Raw genomic sequence first — 21172 nt, 5'->3', positions numbered from 1 at the left:
ATAAGATTTTTCTGTTCTTCTACTCCTTCCTGCCTCTTTCCTCAAACACCAGTAAGGCCCAGGGACAAATCTTATGGATTCTACCAGTGGAGATGAATGTGTTCACTAGCCAAGGCTCCAGCTTCAGATAAGGGTAGTAATGCATCAATCACCAAGCTTTAATTAAGTGTCTCTTCACTAAAAGCATAGCTCTCCCTGCAGCCAGACAGCCTTGGCTCTGCACTCCTGAAGGTAATCTGGACCCTGTCACTAATTACTCTTCTTCCCGGCAGCAAGTAGAAAAGGCAATTTTCAAATTGTTTCTATTGATCACAGGGCATTTTCTCCAGAATATCACTCTCTATAAAAAGGGCATGCAATTATTTCCAGCTAACACAGTCAAGACATTTTATAGAAGAAAAGCAGTTCGCATAGTGGCCATTCTACAACTTAGAGTCAATAGACTTGAGTGCAAATCCTGGCTCTGTCCTTTACTAGCCGTATGAATTAGGGCAAATCACTTAATCTCTTTGAAACTCACCCTCTCCCTCCATAAAATGGGAATATTAGTTCCCATTTTACACTGGGATTATAAGGATTTTACGGTGCTATTACAAGGATTAGATTAGTAGGGATTAAATAAAACAGCATAGGTTTGACCCAGGAGGTCCTATTAACGTATTTATTATCAAAAAAGCCCTCTACCTGTCAGTCTTCAGAACAATCTGATATATTTTCATTTGCTGCTTGGGATTCTCTTTTTTCTATACAAGTTCCCATTCTTCTTCAAAAGTAGAATGTGATATTGCTTCCATATATACTCTGAATCTCATCTTTTGCAACTGTATGATAAAATGAAGGCTTAAATAAGTTTCACCTAACTTTTGGCTTTCATTTAGCCTTCTTCAATAAGATGCCTGTGTTTTCATTGCAGAATGATGAGTTGGAGTTTGTCCGAACTGGCTATGGGAAGGATATGGTAAAAGTTCTCCATATTCAGCGAGATGGAAAATATCACAGCATTAAAGAGGTGGCAACTTCAGTGCAACTTACTCTGAGTTCCAAAAAAGATTACCTGCATGGAGATAATTCAGATATCATCCCTACAGACACCATCAAGAACACAGTTCATGTCTTGGCAAAGTTTAAGGGAGTATGTGTCATTCTTCTTAGATGCTGCCTATCTTGATGCAGAATTTGCAATAAAACAGCATGAGGTGTTACTTGCTTATTTCAAGTCCCCTTTGCATTTTAACCTATTTTTACATTTAAGCCATTTTTTTAAAAAATGTTCTTTTCTAGCCTACATGTCTCAGGATTGGAGAAAACTTTGCTGAAAAACAAACAAACCAACCAACCTCACATCTTTGTTTCCTTGGTTCTCATCTCACTGCAATCTTTTAGGCAGAGAATCTTACTGGATAAAATACATGTTATCTCTGATTAGAATCAAAGGAAAATCAAGGTCCTGAAAGAATTTCAGAGTAGAATTTTACACATTTTTGTCATGCATTTCTTTGAGTCTTACCATTTATTTTTAATTTTTTTTTAGAATGGTGTGCATTTATAGAAGAAAATATCATTTCACTTCTTGTTATTAATACAGAAGAATATCTTGACTATGAGATACATTTATTTTTATTGTTGAAATCTGTTTTCCAAATTTTAATACCATTCTAATTTTCCCAACTCTATTACCACTTACTGTTCATATACAGTGGTTATTAGGACTTTTCAAGTGAGACTTAGATCTGATAGAACTGGTATTTTAGCATTTCCAGCTCTGGTTTCTTTTTTTTGCGGGGGACGGAGTCTCAGTCTGTCACTAGGCTGGAGTGCAGTGGCATGATCTTGGTTCACTGCAACCTACACCTCTTGGGTTCAAGCGATTCTCCTGCCTCAGCCTCCCAAGTAGCTGGGACTACAGGCACATGCCCCCATGCCCAACTAATATTTTTGTGTATTTTTAGTAGAGACGGGGTTTCACCGTATTGGCCAGGATCGTCTCGATCTCCTGACCTCGTGATACGCCTGCCTCGACCTCCCAAAGTGCTGGAATTACAGGTGTGAGCCACCACGCCCGACCCCACCTCTGGTTTCTTTAAGTGTGATTGAAGCTGTGCTGGGTCACCCAGATTTCCGGGCAATTCAAAGTGATTTTTTTTTTTTTACTTGCCACGAAATCTAAAAAGACAAGAAATGTAGACTGGAAAGCTTCTTTTCTCATGTTTTTTCAAGAAATCCATACCCATAATTCATTAAATGAACAAACATTGCAATGTAATTTCTACAACTCCTATTTCTACCCTGAACCTTTCTCTTGCTAATCAGAATGACCCAGCAAACATAGATGGGGCTGTGGAAAAAAGAATTGCATTCTTTAAAAAAATCATTTGAAAGTAGACCTGTACCGTGATATGGACAAGGGCCAGGTACAACAGATTCTTGTATTTCCTGTATTGTGTAGGAGTTTGCAGAAAAGTGAAGAAAGGACCCGAATGTTAAAAACTACTTAAAGTCATTCGCTATGGATAGAGTGATCGTGTAACTTCTTATCCAAACCATGACACTTTTGAACTCAAAATAGGATGCTATTCATAATTATTCTGGGCCTACAGGTATAAAACAGAACTATACTGGGGAAGCCTGTACAAATACTTCACTTTAATTATAGGCAAAGCCATTAATAATTTGCAGACTGTGCTAAGACCATAAAATATTACTAGGGATTAATATGGAAGCTGCATTATGGGGGTGGAGAGCTGGGATCAATAGAAGGCCTGTATGCAAGGTACGGAAGGTGAGGTGGCCCTTCATTAACGTTCCTTGGGAAACTGGGAAGCCTCATAGAGTTCAGAGTGTTATAGTGTGCTGTGGTTGGTACAAGTGATGACTGAACTCACTGTGAGAAGAATCTGAATGTTAAGTTATTTTTCGCTCATCCGCTGACACATCCTCTCCTGCAAAATGGGTTTCTTTTAAAACCGGAAGAGTCTCATCTGGTGATGGTGATTATTAACTTCATTTGGGAGCTCTAGTAAAAAACTGAGATAAACACCTTTTTCTCTTGAGATAGACTCTAGTCTGTGCTTGTCTAGTTCTAAAACGCAATTCATCAGGAAACAGAACATCATGAGCAATATCGAAAGATAAAATTACAACAAGTTTAGTTATAGATTGAATTGGTTTCTATTTACCATTAGGGATAGCTTCTGTTCTACAAAGAAGAGTAAGAGCTTTCACCGGGCAAGAACAGAACATTGGGTTTTGTAAGATGGGAACAAGAAACAGAACAATGGAAAAAAAAAACTGATTGGTTAACATCAGGTTTCAGATTACTTTTTTGGTAAGAGTTAAAGCAGAGGGGACTTCCTTATTATGCTGACTCAGATAGACTGGAATCTTCTGTTTTCAGGAAAAACTGGTCTGTTTTGGTATCTATCTGCTTCCTTAAAGCTTCAATTTGATTATGTGGCATTTAGCATAAGTGACTCCATTTTCGTCTGGTCTGTTGGGGCCTAATGCAGGAACTTAGTCCAAAGCGATGACCTCCCATAATTTCATTTAACAGTATTTATAAATTATTTTTAAATGGTACAATTATTTCTGGTTTGAAGCATCTTGTTTCTTTTTACAGATCAAAAACATAGAAGCCTTTGGTGTGAATATTTGTGAGTATTTTCTTTCTTCTTTTAACCATGTAATCCGAGCTCAAGTCTACGTGGAGGAAATCCCTTGGAAGCGTCTTGAAAAGGTTAACTCACTTATTTGTGCTCTCAGTTTAATTAAAGAAATTGGCTTTATGGCATGTACTGAAATTTTCCTGGAAATAATTTGTTTCCCTAATTTTCAGAATGGAGTTAAGCATGTCCATGCATTTATTCACACTCCCACTGGAACACACTTCTGTGAAGTTGAACAACTGAGAAGTGGTAAGAAACTATTTTTCATGCTTTGATTCTATAGTAGCAACTTCAGGGTGGTTTTGTTTTCTTTTTTCTTCCTTTCTTCTAAACAATGCTGTTTATTAACATGGAGGAAAACTGTAGAGAATTTTTAAGACTTTTAAATCTGAGATAGAAATGAATATTGTGACTTTGAATTACATTAAAGAATTATCTACTTTTTGTGTTAAAATATAAAAATGAAATAATTCATTTTGCAACAACCCTGGGGATTGAGTCAGGTAGATCATTTTTATTACCAGATTTTGAGGTAAGGCAAAATTTAAAAAGGCCCAGGCTGAAAAGAACCCAAATCTCTGAATTTTCTGACCAATATTTTTTGTGCCATATCATGTCACAATTATAGTAACCTTCATAGGAAATATTTACTAAGTAATAGTCAAGTTTTCCTGAAATTTTATTTGTGTAATAAAACCACTAATATTGTAATTCCTATAAAATGTATCTCATTTAAGTTAGCAATGGCAGTTATATAATTCTATTTGCTAGGAAATTTCAAAATTAATTATGAAACACAATTATAACATAGGTGTTATTAGTACTGATAATTGAACTTAGCAAATATTAAAATTTCCACAGATTTGTTGAGCTTGTCAGAGTTCAAAAATTGGCTAAGAGTTAGACTAGAGGACCTCTAAGAACCATGGAGCCAAAGCTGGTAATAATGTCTTTATCTCAATAAAAAAAAAAACTTTAATGATTGTTATAAAATGAAAGGGTTGACTCTGAAATTTTTCTATTTTCCTTCCCTCCCTTCTTTACTCTTCCCTTTTTTTTTTCTTTGCTGTTCTCTTCCCTTCCTCCTTAGTAGGAATTTGGAGTGGCATCTAATGAATATCAGATTTATTATAAGGTTAATAAAATATAAGGTCCCTTCTCATTCTGAGTTCCTTTGGATAATGCCCTCCTTAGGAAGTTCTAGTGTATTAGCTATTTTTAAATATTTTCCACTTTCTGAATTAAAGTCTATACATAACTAGGGCCTTCTCAATGTTTGATATTTATAAAATTAATGTTATAAAAACAGTTATAAAATTAATGTTATATAAAAGAGACTAAATAGTTGTTGTATTTGGTGGAAAAGATGATCTTTATCACCAGGTGTGTAGTCATATGCTATATTAGCTTTCTGAGCTATTTGTTAAGTTAAATTGGAACTAAATTCTTTCTTTCCTTCCCTCCTCTCCTTAGCCCTTCCTTCCTTCCTTTCTGTCTCTTTGGTTCCTTCCTTCTTTCCCTCTCCCTTCTCTTCCTCCCTCCCTTCTTCCTTCTTTTCTTCTTCCTTCCTTCTTGTCTTAGATATACAGCTTTGGAGGAGAGAGAAAGAAGTTTCCTGACTCAGTGCTATCCTACCCAAGCCTCATTAACTGCCCTCATAAAATTAGAAACTCGAAATCAGCTCTGCCCAACTAAAGTATAATGTAAGCCATATATGTAATTTTAAATTTGTTTTCATAACCACATTAGAAAAGCAAAAAGAAATTAGGGAAATTAATTTTAATAATATATTTTATTTAAATAGCATCAAAAATATTTCAGTATGCAATAAGTATAAAAATTACTAATGAAATACTTTACACTCTTTTTATAAAATTATCTTTAAAATTCTATATTTTATATTTGTAGCTTATCTCAAGCTATGCTAGCCATAATTCAAGTACTTAATAGCCACATGTGGCTTAGTGGCTACTGTACAGATCAGCGTCACTTGGAACTGCTTTTTGGTGACTTTTGGGATATGCTTTTTAACATTTGTTACATTTTTCAATTATGTGAAATCATAACAGCAGCTAGGATTAGGCCTCAAGAGAGCTAATTAACAATGAGAGCATTTATGCAAAGTGCTTATGTCATTCATTCATATACTATTCATTCAGCAATTAGACTTTGAGGACCTATCATGTATGCTGTAGAGAAAGAGAGGAATAAGATGTTCCCTGACCCTAGTCAGACAGATTGATTGCAATATGAGAGGCTAAAGACTATGATGAAGGGATTAAAAGCATGCTATGGGAACTGAGACGTGGAAGAAACTCTTTCCAGAGCAGTCTGTCTGGAAGGCTTGACAGGGGAGGAAAAAATATTCCAATTGACTTTTGAAAACTGATTCAGAATATGCTGCGCATTGAAGGAGGAAAGGGAATTACAGGCAGAAGAAACAGGATACATATGAGTATAATCCATGAGGAGTGGAAGAGGGGAAGTAAAATATTTTGAGCACTTGCCTCATGCTGAAGACTATGCAGGGGAATTAATTTATTTAACTGTGGAAAGGGCAAAGCATTTAAGGGACAGTAACAAGTTCAGTGGGTCTGATTTCTAGAATGTAAGAAGGGAGATGAAGATAAAAAAGTTGGTGGTTTGGGCTGGAATCTGAAGGGCCTCATGTGCTATACACGAGTTTAGTATAAGATGGAGGCAGTTTTGCACAGTGGTGAAGCAAGAGGCCTTGAGATCAGAATGAATCATATTTGAATTTGAGCTCCACTACTTAATAACTTTGTGATTAAGAGCAAGGTTACTTATACTACATTGGTGGGTGGGTTTTAATTTGTAAAACAAGGATACCAGTGCCCACTTCAACAACTGTCCAGGGAAACAAAGGAGATAAATGCTGAATTTATTTTATTAAAGCATTTAGCATAGTACTGGGCACACCGGAAGATCTCCTTAAATAATAGCTATAGTTATTGTTCAGAGTGACAACAGAGAACCAGAGAAGGTCTCTAATGGTCAGATTAGTATGTGCATGTTTTTGTTCCGAAATTCTGAACAAGATATGGTGACAGGCTAGAGAAACAGGCAGTAGTGAGACATTTGGAGACTTCTTGCAAAGATGAAGTGATTGGGTCTAAACTAAAGCAGTAGAAATAGAGCTGGAGGGACTGAGAGGTTGTAGGAAACATTATGTGAGACATTTTTGAAGTGTAATCAATTGGTCTTAGTGGTTGAGTAGGGATGAAAGATTGGAGAGAAAGAGGAGTTAAAATTGATCCTAATGTGGGAGGACTGGACAACTGGCTAAAGAGATTACACACAGGGGAAGTTTTCAGGTGGGAAGCTGGTGAATGTGGGACCATGTGATGGAGATAGATTTGGGGCACATCAGCAGATTGGTGGCAGGTGAAGCCACAGCAGATTGGGGGTAGGTAAAGCCATAGGGAAGAAGGAGACCGTTCCAGAAAAACATACAAAGTGAGAAGAGTTTGAAAGAGGAGATGGCCTGAGAAAAATTCCCCACTGTAAGGGTTGGGCAGTTTAAAAACTGAGACAGAAGAATGTTTAGAGAGATAGAAGGAAGATGAGGGATGATAGTGTCATGGAAGCAGAAGAAAAAGACATTTCAGGAAATTAGGGATTTCTGAGTTACTGAGGAACCAAGATGCATAGCAAATAGGCCCATATGCAGTGGCTCAGCACTAGAAGTTTACTTCTTTTTGTAGAAGTCCAGTTCAGTGTCTGTGTGTGGGGTTAAGGGGGTCAGGTGGATGCTGTGCTCCATGAAGTTCTTCAGGAACCCAGGTTAGTGGCAGCTTTATATTTTTAATCCTTCCTTTTTGGTGTCATCTTGAGAATAGACCCCCATACCAGACAGCCAAAGAAAGAGCTTGGAGGAGCCAAAGGAGGGGCAAAGTCCCTGAAGCATAAGCTCCCGGCCTGGAAACAGCATGGATCATTTCTACTGGAGAGAGCTCAGTCACATAGTCACACCTCACTACAAGGGACACTGCAAAATGTCATCTAGCTGAGTGCCAGGAGGCAGAGCAAGTAGATTTCGCCTCTGCCACAGGAGATTTAAGAAGTTGGGGTTCTGAGAGGACTGATGAGAAACTATGTTGTCAATAAATAGGCGTCACTGGTGACTTCCCAGAATACTTTTAGTAGAGCCATGGAGGTGGAAGTCAAGTGGCCAAGTATAGGGCTCTGCTGATCACAAAAGGAAAACGGACTTCTTTTTATATCCCGTTCTTTCCAGGAATGACCAAGAGTTGCTATCAGCTTGAATTCTAATCACCTGGCTGCAGCTGAGTGGAAAAACTAGCCACCATAATCAGGTTAAAACTTTTTCTTTCTGCAGAAAGATACAAAGCTTCAGGGTATTGAGATCATTGTGGCAGTGTTCCCAGAAGCTCCAGCTTGACTCATCTAGAGTCCAGCCTCCAACTCCCCCTCTGATTTCATGCAGGGCTGGCAGGGATTGGGGTAGCGGAAGAGACATCTGTTGCCTTAAGTGTATACAGGTACGTGTGTACACATGTATATGGGTGTGTGTATCTTTCAGTGTTGGGTGTATGAAGATGACATTTCTACTCTGTCCCTCTTTGGAGAGTAGGGATGTATGCTCTTTTGGTAGCAAAGTTTAGTTCTTTATTTGCTTATTATCCGAGAGCTGAAACTGTAGGAATCGTAATGTGAGAGAATGTTACAATCATTATCCTAAGAAATGCCCTTGTAAAGGCTTAACTAAAGAAAATAGTAATTATATTATACACACACCACTCACAAATTCACATGGTGAAGGCTGTTGTTACAAACACCTGAGTAGTGCTTTGGTGGGGGACTGGCTAGAATGGTAAGACTTCTGCCCCCTCAAACACATGTGCTTAATCACATGTTCAGTCATGCTATTCCCAAAAGGACTCTTCCCAGGAGGAGGTGTGACTGGGTGTCTCCCGATGGACTATATTCATTCTTACATAGCAAATGAACAAACATTTCTAGAAATCCTACTGAACCTCAAGCACCACTTTAAGCCCTGGGAATTGCTCTAAAACTCCCATTACACTGTTTCTTCCTAGCGGATCTTTTACAGCTCCATCACTAGGCTGTATTTTAGTTGTTTCAAAGCCTGCTGATTCCACAGGAGAATCTGGAAGACAGAAATAAATTTGTTTGCTCAGAGGATTGAGGGCTGGTGTTATGTTTGTGACTTCTCAAGCCCTGAGAGGAGAACTAGGCCCTAGGTGTATGATGCAGGCTGTTGGTTTAGGTATCATACGGCATCGAATCTTCGGAACTCTTTCTGTCATTTATCAGTGAGAAACTACAAGCTTAACGGAGCTTTAAGTCATTGGTATGATCGAGTCACTAATTTGAACTAAATCGACCCCCAAACCTCTGCACTATTTGAATTATAACTCACAATTTCTTCAGCACCGAGTTTCTCCCATTTGACGCTAATTATGAAATTCAGCTAAAGCATGGCTAAATAGAGGAATGGAAGATGGAAAAGAGACCTCAAATACTAGACTGTGTCTTCTGGTAGTGAAAAATACTTCCTATATATCTATTGACATGAAGGGTAGTGAGGGTAGGGGGATGGTTGTAAGGAAGGCAGCTGATGAAATCCGTCCTGGAGGAGAACACATTTAAGAGGTGACAAGATGGGCAGATGGAAGAAGTGAGATGGGAGAAGTGGGAGATCCAGGACAGAGATGGCTACTGCCAAGAAGTCTGTTTATGTCCTTCTGATATCAAGACTAAAGTGCTCTTCGGTTCCTCTGTAAGAAAAATTCTTGGCAGATTTGTGGTCTTTAAAAATCTTCTTGATCATCACCTGGTTGTACAAAAGCCCAGTTAATTTCCTACCATCTGGATGATGTCATCTCTTTCCATCCAGAATTGCACAGAGGGAGCTTTCACTCTCCCTGCATGAGGTAAATGGACTCTCCAAGGCAAATATTTAATCGATCTTTACTTTTTCTAGCACTTTACAAGTTTGAGATTTTCTACTAGAATGATTTAATATGGTTTTAAAATATCTGCCTTTCAGCTATTTGTGTCCTTTTTGGAGGTGTTAAATGTGGAAGCAATTATCCTCTTATGACAAGATCTTTTTCTTGGCTCAATAAAGCTTTGTGCTTTGTGACACCTGATGCGTAGGTAAGGAATTGGGCTTATTTTCTATTAATTCGCAGTGAGTTTCTTTCCCTTAGATAGCTAAAGGGTAGGATGTATGATTCTCTGAGAGATAAGCCACAATCTGCTAAGTGTGTAGGAGGACACTAAAAGCTAGAAAAGATTATGTTCTAGCAAAGTGAAATGTGAAAAATCTTTCTTTTGCATTACTCCATAACCATGGCAGAAAAACAAAACAAAACAAAAAAGCTGATTAAGTGATTTCATGGGGCGTAACCTAGAAAAGGACAGTTTTTGAATTACTACTTGTTAGTCTAAATGGGAATCTTTTTTAGAGGGTGTGAGGCATCATATTTTTAGTTGATGGGCCCATGATTTTGAAAGCCTCAGGTTCTTACCAATGTTCAGAAAGCTGGGGCACTGCCAACAGAGAAGATAAAATAAGCTCTCTGATTTCATCCAGCATGTCTGATGTGTGCCAGGGAAAAATTCTTTTAACATTCAGAGAGAATCATTTTTGTTGTTGTTGTTGTTTTTAATAGAATGATGAGAGCATCAGAGTAGCTGGTTTGTGTTCTGCCAAAACTGTGGCAATAGTTAATTGTCTTGGGGAACATGAGACATTTTATTCTGTGTGAAACTGATGCCAAAACACATTTTAAAAATACAACTGCTTTCTCCATTTTTAGATTCCAGTGAGAAAGCAGATCATTTCAAAGTGGCCTAGTAGGACTGACACTCCCTTAAGGTCAATAAATCTTATCCTAGGGCTGGAGATGGATAGGACGGCACATTAGAAGTAGTTTTCAGAACCCAGTAAGACTTTGTGAAACGTGGGAAATATTTGTAAGTTGTCGAAGTCACTGTGAAAAAGTCAATTATGGCAAAATCATCATCATCACATTTGTAGAGCATTTATGTAGGTCAGCCATTCTACTAAGTCCTTTAGTGCATTCTCTTAGACATGTGGCAGCTGTAGGAAATAGGTATGATTATCGTCTCCATTTTACAGATGACAAAATCAAGGTAGAGAGAGGGTAAAAAAATTCCCTCAGGAGCATGGAGCTCATAAAAATGGGGGTTGAGGATGCAGGGAGAGCACTGGGATTTGAGTTCTAGGAATCGGAGTCTCAAAGCCGTCGATTCAACCACTATGCAACATTGCATCCAGGAATCCTTTTACGGTTAACACCATTGGACGAGCCAAAGTTTGACTGGCTCACACAGATGCCAGCAGTCAAGGCCAGATGAATAGGAAGAAAACAATGTAGATAATGGTTGTCTTTGGTTCTTTTTCGCCTTCTTTTTATTCTCCTGCAAGGGTTTCATTTTAACCTCACTCCTGACTGCAAACCCATGTTTCATTTCTATAGGATTTTGTTTTCTAGAAAGGCTTACCATGGGAAGTAGATTATCATAGTACCTTACAAAGGCTTAATGAGTCACTCCCTTAAGGGATATTTATTTGCATTTCAATAGGAAATGTTTAAGGAATACAAAGGTTTTTAGATACCCAGGAGCCAACTCTAAAAAGTGATTATTCAATCTCAATTTCTGGCCAATGGAGATAGTCTTTTTCAGGCAGGGTGCTCTATCTGAGGTCCTTAAAGCCACTGTGGATAGGAGGTGGCAACCTTGTCTCCTGGAAAGGCCACTTACAGAACACAAATGGGGAAAGGGTCAAAGGAAGGAGGAACCATTGCATAGATGGGAAGTGATCCAAAAAGCAGAAGAAAAGCATGGGATCTCATAATGTGGTGCTGAGTTTAAACTCCACCTCTGACAGTTTCTAGCCATGTGACTATGGGCAAATGATTAAAAGTCACATTAAAATACTTGCTTTATAGAGTTTTGGGAACTAAGTAAGATAAAGACTGAAACTGCAGCAACCAAAGGTACGTCTACAGAGAGGAGTTTCTTAGCCAAGGTTAATACCCTTCCTTTCACGCCCTGCCACACTGTGTGTGAGTTGGAGGGGACCAGGAAGGGAAATGGTAAAGTTTGCTGGGGCTGAACTGTCTAGTAAAGAAAGATACTAAGTTGTGCAATACTTAATCCTTGACATGAATCAATCTTGCTAAACTCATTCATTCATTCAACAGATACTTATTGATTGTTTCTGTAGTTCTACTGGGTTTGAGGCTCACACTCACTGCATGTAACAATGTTGATTTTGTGAGATCATAACTTTATACATTTAGAATCCGATAAGCTCAGCCAGCTGAAGGCATTAAGGCATCGCTGGTATCTTTCTCTTGCTCCTTCTTCAGATGTAGCTTCCAGTAAGTACTTCAGAAAGTTAAACAAGGATGATTTCCTGTTTCACTGCATTATCCTGGGACATTCTGCACAGAATATCTTCTTTAATCAGGACATATCTGATTAAATGTTTTATCTGATAGGTGTATACTGAAGCATGGAAAATACAGAAATATAGACTTTATTTACCTACTTTTGAAACTCCACAGCTCCTGAGTTAACTGTAGCAATGGAAACCACATAGGTGATGTAAACCATTGCATTTTTAAGCACTTCCTTGGATTTTAATTGAGGATCATGAGTTATATTCTTGTTCTTCAACTAAGACCATGTGTGTAATGATACCTGACACCTCTGGCTCTTGATTTTTAGATTAAACATACCAAAAAGAATAGATACTGGTCGGAACTAACAAAGAGACTGAAAAAAAGGTTTTTTAAATAATCATGCCATGGCACTTTGCTATTAGGGTTTGTCAAGTGCTCTCTGAATGTCCCCAATTCTTGCCAGCCTGTGCAGACAAATAATGTCATAGTAATGTTAATACTGTTCTTTTTTAGATGACACCTGTCACTCTTCCACCTGCCCCATTACCTTATGAAGGGGCAGTAGAGACAGAAGGAGAGCCATATCATCCCTTCCATTGTCTTCAACTCCCCCCTCTCTCCCTCAGGTACCCATGAAACAACTTTGTCCCTTCTCCTTCAGCAGAAAAAACAAAAGCCTTTATAGATATCAACTTAGGCAGATCTATCCCTTGTGAGTCACCAGCTCCATCTTCCCTGTCTTATTTAGGCTCAGCCAGGCCCACGCTGCTACCCATTTATGAAGCTGCCTGGTTTTGCTGAGCTGATAACCATAAGGGAACTGGGATGCCATCACAGCCTAGTGGAGATTGGGATCATCAGCTACTGTAGCTGATCAGCATGACCACTACCCCCAGTAAAGGGATCACAGTAGCAGGTAGAGGAATGGCTCTTAAGGACCTTATTAACACATTCCAGCATGATCACCTGTTGGAGGAGATGGAACTCAAAATACATGAGGTGAGTTGGCCAAGAAGACACTCCCGCATGTAGTTGAAAGGAATGTATTCATTTCTGTGACCTTCAATACACAATGGAGTTTAATCTTAGACCTTCAGATTTTCTAGGGCAAGACAGGGCAGGGAGTCATGGAATCCGAATGGAAGCAAAGGCACACTATCCTCTTCACTGGGACTTCAGAGGAAGTAGGATGACAGAAAACATGGGCGGTGATGTAGTTTTTGTACAGAATGTGTCATGTTTTAATGACCAGGATCCTCTGTGCTAGGTATCAGCAGCAAGGCACTGTTTGTTTATGACCTCTGCCACTCCTGACTTTCTACTTGGAACAGGACCCCCCGTCATTCATTCTGGAATCAAAGACCTCAAGGTCTTGAAAACAACACAGTCTGGATTTGAAGGTTTCATCAAGGACCAGTTCACCACCCTCCCTGAGGTGAAGGACCGATGCTTTGCCACCCAAGTGTACTGCAAGTGGCGCTACCACCAGTGCAGGGATGTGGACTTCGAGGCTACCTGGTATGAACATGTGCATGTCGTGTCTGCCCTTGTCCCAGGGGCCCAGACTTCATAGAATCTTAGGATGTAAAAGAGAAACTTAGAGGCTATTCAACTCAACCTCCCACTATTCAGAAATCCCTTCTGTTTATTCAATTTATTAAATTGGTGGTTCTTAAACATGCATGTGCATCAGAATCACACAGAATCAGAAAACGAAGCTTGCTGGGCCCACCCCCAGAGATTCTGATTCTGTAGGACTGAGGTGGGGTGCAAGAACATGCATTTCTTGCAAACTCCCAGGGGATGCAGATGCCACTGGACTAGGGACCACACTTGAAGAAACACTGCATCAAATGAAGAGAATATCTGGCCTTACTACCTCATAGTGATGCAGAGAAGGCTAAACGAGGGTGACCACTTGTTCCAGTTTGTCAGGGACTTCCTGGTTTTAACACGGAAAGTCCCATGTCTCAGGAAACCTCTTGGTTCTGGGCAAACTGGGATAATTGGTCAATCTAGGCTAAACTCAAAATGATATGATGTTCACAAAAGCATTTTATAAGCATTAAATGCCTTAAAAATATTGTCAACTGAAATAACAAACTGAGAGAGATTCTCAAAGATAATGAATTTATTTAGGAACACACAGGGAATCTGCAAATTTGTGGGCTGGCTGCAGGAAACATAGGTGTATCCTAAGAGGTTGAGGCAAGGGGAAGCTTTTAAAAGCAAAAGGAAAATGTGTACGTAATTTGTTTTGAGACAAAGAGAACACTGGTTACAGTGGCTATCATGGGAGTTGACGCCAGCTCATTAGTGGAGACCGTGTCAGGCAAGTGTTCTTGTACATCCGGCTAGCTGTCCTTGTGACTCACGTCGCGAGCCGCTGTTTGAAAAGTCCTTGGCAAAATTCTTGTTACAGGCATATGTACATAAGAGCCCTTCAGAGAGTCTTTGCAATAGTTCTTACAGGCATCTGTGCATGAGGGCCCTCCCTCAGCTTCCTGGCTCTATTTATTTATTTATTTAGTGTCTGACACAAGTGACTCCATTTTGATTCTGATAACTCACAATATAAAGGTATGATTATTATTATACCCTGACAGGGAGTAATTAGACCTCTCGACTTTCAGAACTTGCTTTTTGATTAGGTATCTCATTCCTTTGCTAAAGCTCTGTAGAAATTTCTACCCTATCATAAACTAGAATCCGCATGCATACCCTTCCCCCATCACCCACTCCCACAGCATTCCCTCCCACTGGTGTAGTTTTTCTCTGCTTCTTTTATTATGTGATAGGTTTTTAAATGCATGATGAGAATGTCACCTCAGTCTTCCTTCCTTTTTACTTCAAGTGCTCTCCATGGGCAGCAGCCTGATGTATTTATGTTGAAAAGAGCATGAAATTGAACATGCCAGAGGCAGGATAGTACTGTAGGCTGGGCCTCCTACCAAAGAGAGGGACTTAGAGCAGATCATGTAACTTTTAAGCTCAGGTTCTTCTTCTCTAATTGGGGATAATAATAGTACCTACTTCAGCTATATTGAGAGAATTCAATGACATCATCACATAAAATGCTTAGCACAGAAAAATCTGTCTAATCTAAAAAACACAGAGGCTGGCACAGAGTAAACCTCCAAATGTAAAAATTCAATGAGCCAGCCAAGCAGAGCAGCAAGATGGTAAGAATACTTGGGAGTCTTCTTCTTAGGTTCTTTGAACATGACAGGAAATTTACCCTAAAATGCCCACTGGGCCCTGGTGCCAAACTATGAAGACAGCCTAGTGATGCTCAATATGTTTGTTGAATGGTGTGTGTGTGTGTGTGTGTGTGTGTGTGTGTGTGTGTATGTGTATAGGGGAATGGGAAGTGAGGTGTTTTGTTTTTGGCATTACAAGATACTAATCTTTTCTAAAAACATCCATAACATTGTTTTCTGGGGGACAGATAGGTCACTGCTTCTTAGCTTCCTAATACATTCCTAAAATTCCTTTCAGGATCCTCAGTGACCTTCTCTGTGTTTTAGGGGCACCATTCGGGACCTTGTCCTGGAGAAATTTGCTGGGCCCTATGACAAAGGCGAGTACTCGCCCTCTGTGCAGAAGACCCTCTATGATATCCAGGTGCTCTCCCTGAGCCGAGTTCCTGAGGTATGTTCTGTCAGTTGCCATTCTGAGGATTGGGAGAACGTGTGTCTTCTGTCAGCTCTGAGAAAGAGTTGAGAGTTAAAATAAGAAAGTGGAAGACACATGAAAAATGACATCTGTTGTTGTTCAAAAGCTTGTTATAGCAAGTGAGAAGAGAGCAAAAATGGAAAAATCTGTCTAACCTGAAAACACAGGCCACGGTTGTAGTCCTTGAGTTTTGTTGAAAATTGTTTGAGTCTCTTCAGCCTGCCATTGATTTAAGCCTCATATTCAGGACACTTGAATGACTTGAGGGAGAGGGGAAATTAGACAAAGGTTATGTGTTTCAGGAAAACCAGACAATGAAAGATAGATGTAGAGAGATTTCATCCATCCATCCATCCATCCATCCATCTGTCCATCTACCTACTTCCCCACCCACCCGTTCATTCATTCATTTATTGAATGGTGATTATGTCTCTGGCAGCACATGAAGGATACAAAGATGAATTAGATATAGTCACTACCCTCAAAGAGCTTATCATTCAGTGAACAAACAAAATAAGTAAACTAACAATTCAATAGAGAAAAGAGTATTATGAAAGTACAGAGCAAAGCAGCTAACTCAGGTATAGGAGATGGGTTCAGCCAGGTTTTCTAGAGGGAAGGATGTTTGATTTGAGTCTAGAGGTTATCTGAGTTTACTCTCAAGGGTGAGGGAGTAGGGTAGGTATGGAGACAAGAAATAGCATGATACAGTTGTTTACTGTTGAGGGCCTACCACGTGTGAATGGATATATATGAATGAATTATAGTCACTCCATATAGAAATGAGGCAGGAACTACAGGAGCCAGTCAAGAGGGCCTTTTTAGGCTTATTTATAGAGTCTGTACCTTATCCTGAAGGCTTCTGGGAGCCACCAAGGGGTTTAAGCAGGATGTTTTGTGCCAGATTTGTACTCTAGAAAAATCACTGTGACAGAAGTGTGATGAATGAAAAGGTTGATGGACCATAGGCAAGGAGACATGTTGGGATCTATTTCAGAATCTTGCAAAGAGAGTCTGGGCCATGGTGGGGCTGGAGAGGAGGAGTACCATCCTTAGACCTGGACAAGAGAGACTCCGGCCATGGCTCAGCATTTTACAGGCCCCGTTAAGGCCTTCCTCTGGCTATGCCTCCCTGCACTGAGTGAACAATCAGTGGGGCCACAGCAATGTACCCTGCAGAGGCCCAGTGCATTCCCCAGAATTTCCTGTCCAAATAGCCGTGAGACTACTTCTGGAACCTGGGCAAATCTCTTCTCGAGATCTGTCTTCCAGAGGGCGAATCGTGCTATTGGTGTTCACACTTAGGCCTGAGAGTAGGCAAAGGGGCAGATGTTTGCAGGAGGTATGGATGGCGCTTGACATGCAAGCTGGAGTGTCTACCCCTGTGAGTCCAAGAGAGAAGGTGGGATGGGCCAGGGGCAAGGGGCTGGCTCTTCCCATGCTGCCATGCCCCAGCATAGTACTCCAAGAAGTTAGAGAATTTTAAATTAATACCTGGCCTTCCAGGTTGTTATGAAGGGTATATTTGTCAAGTTAGAAGAGTAGAACATATTTCACTCAAAAAATTTTAGCTTGATTAATATAACTTTAAAATCTTTATACATTTGGTATGTGGGTCTCCAATTATACTCCTACTGCAGGGCCTATAAGTGTTAGGTACAGGCCTGAAAGGTGGGAGTGGAATGAGGAGGAATTTAGAATGTTGACTGGCCAGTACCTGGAGGCCAGTTGGATGTCGAAGAGGTCTCCCACATTTCTAACCCGAGGAGCCCCTTCTTTTCAGAGAAACAGATGTTGTACACTGAGGGGAGAAGAGTAGGCCCACCATCTAATCACAGAACTAGTAGGAGAGAACAATGTCGGGCAGTGGAGGTACATCAGAGGGTGTCTCCAAGTCAGAGAGAGAACCTGAGTAATGGGTGCAAGGGTAGGGGAGGTGAGGGTGGCTGGAGTGACAGAGATGGAGGCTCGCAGCTCCTAATGTGATGCATGCCACTGTGGATTCCAGATAGAAGATATGGAAATCAGCCTGCCAAACATTCACTACTTCAATATAGACATGTCCAAAATGGGTCTGATCAACAAGGAAGAGGTAAGAGAACTTTAAATATATTTAAAGCACATCTCTGTCCCATCCCCTTCTGCCCCTTTTATAAGCCTGGGATGATAGTGTCACCGAATAAAACTCTTAGCAACTGTTGCTTTGAGGAATATTTATAGTTGCCAGTGATTACAGCCCTCTTCAATTCTGGGCCTTTCAATGCCTGAGGTTGGAGTGCCCTCGAAGTGGATGAATAATTATAGAAGGTTGGAAGTCCAAGAGAGAAAGACAGAGAAGGAACAGAGTGTGCCCAAGGAAACAACTCTGAGATCTGCTTCCCCAAAAAGTGCCATACAAGGACACAGCTTCATTATTCTCCATCATGAGGCAATGAGGAGAAAAAAAGATTCTGTTTTTCACTTTCTTCCATCATTCCTACCTTTTGATTAACTAGTCAGTTCGGTGGCATAAAATACACATAGGAAAACATGAAAGGGTATTTATGTTTCTAATTGCAATTACAGAAGGTAAGGTGCAGAAATTAATTTTTTGAAAAGAACCCTTTGTCTTGGAAAAAGCATTTCTCCTGCTTTTTTTTTTAAGCCATGGCAGAATGTTAAACCACTCAGTGTGTCTGATTAGACAGCCTGAAGTCCTGACTGGTGGGCTGGTGTGGTCAGTTCTAGGGAGATCAGAACCATTCTTCCCTCTTGGACCACATTCAGAATAAGATTTCTCAATTTGCTGCAGCTTCCCACACATTTCTATTATCTAGAAAACATTATTTTGAGTAACTTCTTTTAGTATGTGTTGGGGAGTAAGATAGGGAAGCAGCCATCTATTAGCATGGCTCTGCTCTAGTAGACTTATATCCTTTGGTGGATAAGCGCTAATGAAGGGGGTCTTCAGAAGGTCCCACATTCTGTACCTGCTGGCCCAGAAGCCTCATAATCCTTCGGGCCAGGTACCTCCTTTCTGTTTTGCGAGTAATGTGGGTGGCCTCTAGCAGGCTTTGACCACCATCAGCTGCAGGTGGAGGCTGGGGGAGTCACATCTGGAAACAAAGGTCATGCTTAGGTGCCCACATAGGTGATCTAGAGTTCTGAGTTGCTGAGGAGAGCAACCTTGGTCCCACATGTTGTACATCCAGCCACAAAGAGAGGCAGCACTATTTACTTTAGAGGAAGGAAAGGATATGGCTACCAGAATGTCATTCATTAGAATGTAAAGTCTTTTTAAAGTTTTCTAAAGGGCAGAAGAGGGACCTGAAAGTAATCCTGGCCAAGTCCACCAGAGGCTAAACAAATGGACCCTAAATAGAAAAAAGGATCAGGTGTCATGGCTGGAGCAGTGCTTAGCTCAGAACCCCAGGCAGAGAGAGGAGGCCTCCTGAGGGCCCCCGACACCTCAGGTCTGCACTAATCCCAGCGTGCTGGGGGGCCGCGCCCACAGGGTTCTTCCCTCTAGGAAGTCAGACTTGCAGCTCCCTCGTGGAGCCCAGCTGGGGACTTGGAGTCAGGAAGGCCTGAGTTCCTTTGGGTCAGGGCTCTACATAAAGGCACCTGAGTGGCTAAACAAGCTGTCCTTGTGTCTGAACTTTGAGGATGGCTGGAGCCACTCTTGGACTCTCACCCAGCAGGTATGTACAAAGTGAACATAACACATGAGAAACAGGAAGTTGGACAAATTGACACCAGCAGAGAAGTGACAAATGACAGGGTGGGAAGATGGAAGAACTCTAAAAGCACTGCTATCTGGAGGCACTTAGAATTTAGAATTCTATAATTTAGAATTGAGTGAACAACCCTGCAGACCTCAGACATTTCTGAGGGCATGGTGATCTTACAGCATTGAACAATGACTCATGGTCAAAGTGAGTCACCAAGGAAAGGTCAATTGTGCTCAATACACTGCATTTACAAAGCAGGGATATGGAATGCATTTTTAGAAACATTTATATCTCAATGATTAACATTTTTCAAAAGCTTTTAAATTTTCTGGAAAATTGACTCATCTCTCAACTATTGCCAGAATAATAAGGCATTACCATGCTTGAAGTAACTTTAATGGAGGACATATACATTTTCCTGTTTAGTAAGTTGTTTTTGTTTTTAATATTGAGTCATAGAAAGGAGGAGAGAGCTATTTTAATGTCCCTTAAGTTACCATGTGGTTTTTCTACAGGTCTTGCTGCCATTAGACAATCCATATGGAAAAATTACTGGCACAGTCAAGAGGAAGTTGTCTTCAAGACTGTGACATTGTGGCCACCCATAGGAGTCCACTCTCAGCTGAGGAATTCCTTAAGTCATTTGTGATGCTGGGGATGATAGCATGTAGCCATGTAAAATTTCGCACTAGTATATTGATTTATAGTGTTCACTTTCCTCCAATATGAAACAATTTATTTCTTCTACACTTGGCTCAGCAAGGCATTCTGTGGATTACCTTATTAGTAATTATAACATGCTTTATGGCTATAGCTTACTTTAAAATGCTGAGCAGTATTAGGACAGTTATAAATCAATATTTCTTTTTGGTTGTCTTATGCCTTCGTATCTTAGAGAAGCTTTAGAATCAATTCATTAAGAAAATAATCATTAATGGGTGTGTCACATCAATTAATTTGTGCACAGTTTTAAGAAACAAGTAATGTTTTCATCTTACTGATGCTTCTAAGTAATGCAGAAAATGAAATAAAATTATATTGAAAAATATCACCGTTGTTACTTCATTTGACTGAATATTTGATTTTAAGAATGCTCTAGCATATATATCATTGATTATTTGTTTCCACTCTGATGGTACTTCTGTGATCTTAAGGTATTGATTTTAAACTTTTTCAATCCTTAGAGAATATTTAATACATATGAGGGTACTGAAAACGAGTATAAATTGTTTTTCTTTGAATAATGCATCCATTATATGCATGAAATGTCACATTTAATAAATGTTAAGACAATATACAGATGGGTGGATGTACATTTAGAAAGAAGACCAGAGAGTATATATGTGAAAATATCAGCAATGACAATTTCTGGATGATGGGATTATGAGTGATTTTTATTTTTCACCATGTACTTTTCTGAATCTTTCAAATATGAACAATTATTCCTTGTATAATCAGAGAAACAAATATAGTTGATGATTTAAAGATGCATACAGATTTGAAGGCTGATTATATCAATTGACTAACACTACCATTGTATACATATAATAAAACTTCACAAATTACAACTTTAGAAACCCATGATGAAAACCTGTCCACATGAACATTCTGGGTAACCTCTTCCATTTAAAAAAATCTTCATTTAAAAGATAAAATCAAATCTTCATTTTTAAGAATT

The 21172-nt window shown here is 39.8% G+C and overlaps 1 protein-coding gene across 1 annotated transcript; it reads left to right on the top strand.

The window, feature by feature from the left end:
• Nucleotides 1-892: 892 nt before the first annotated feature.
• LOC105538069 (uricase) lies at nt 893-20084 on the top strand. The gene is made up of 7 exons (XM_011977803.1): nt 893-1132; nt 3617-3733; nt 3833-3911; nt 13441-13627; nt 15637-15760; nt 17793-17876; nt 20010-20084. The coding sequence occupies exons 1-7, from the start codon at nt 893-895 to the stop codon at nt 20082-20084; spliced, it is 906 nt and encodes a 301-aa protein (XP_011833193.1).
• The last annotated feature ends 1088 nt before the right edge of the window (nt 20085-21172 follow it).

This window comes from Mandrillus leucophaeus, unplaced genomic scaffold (genome assembly GCF_000951045.1).
Source record: "Mandrillus leucophaeus isolate KB7577 unplaced genomic scaffold, Mleu.le_1.0 Scaffold184, whole genome shotgun sequence".
Classification (NCBI taxonomy): Eukaryota; Metazoa; Chordata; class Mammalia; order Primates; family Cercopithecidae; genus Mandrillus; species Mandrillus leucophaeus.
This window is presented reverse-complemented; position numbering and strand designations above follow the sequence as displayed.

Bases quoted from the DNA above. Each gene is read 5' to 3' on its own strand.
- LOC105538069 (XM_011977803.1), top strand. From the start codon at position 893: ATGCCTGTGTTTTCATTGCAGAATGATGAGTTGGAGTTTGTCCGAACT. The intron at 3,912-13,440 runs GTAAGAAACTAT...TACTTGGAACAG, and splicing joins AGTTGAACAACTGAGAAGTG to GACCCCCCGTCATTCATTCT. The intron at 15,761-17,792 runs GTATGTTCTGTC...TGTGGATTCCAG, and splicing joins CCCTGAGCCGAGTTCCTGAG to ATAGAAGATATGGAAATCAG.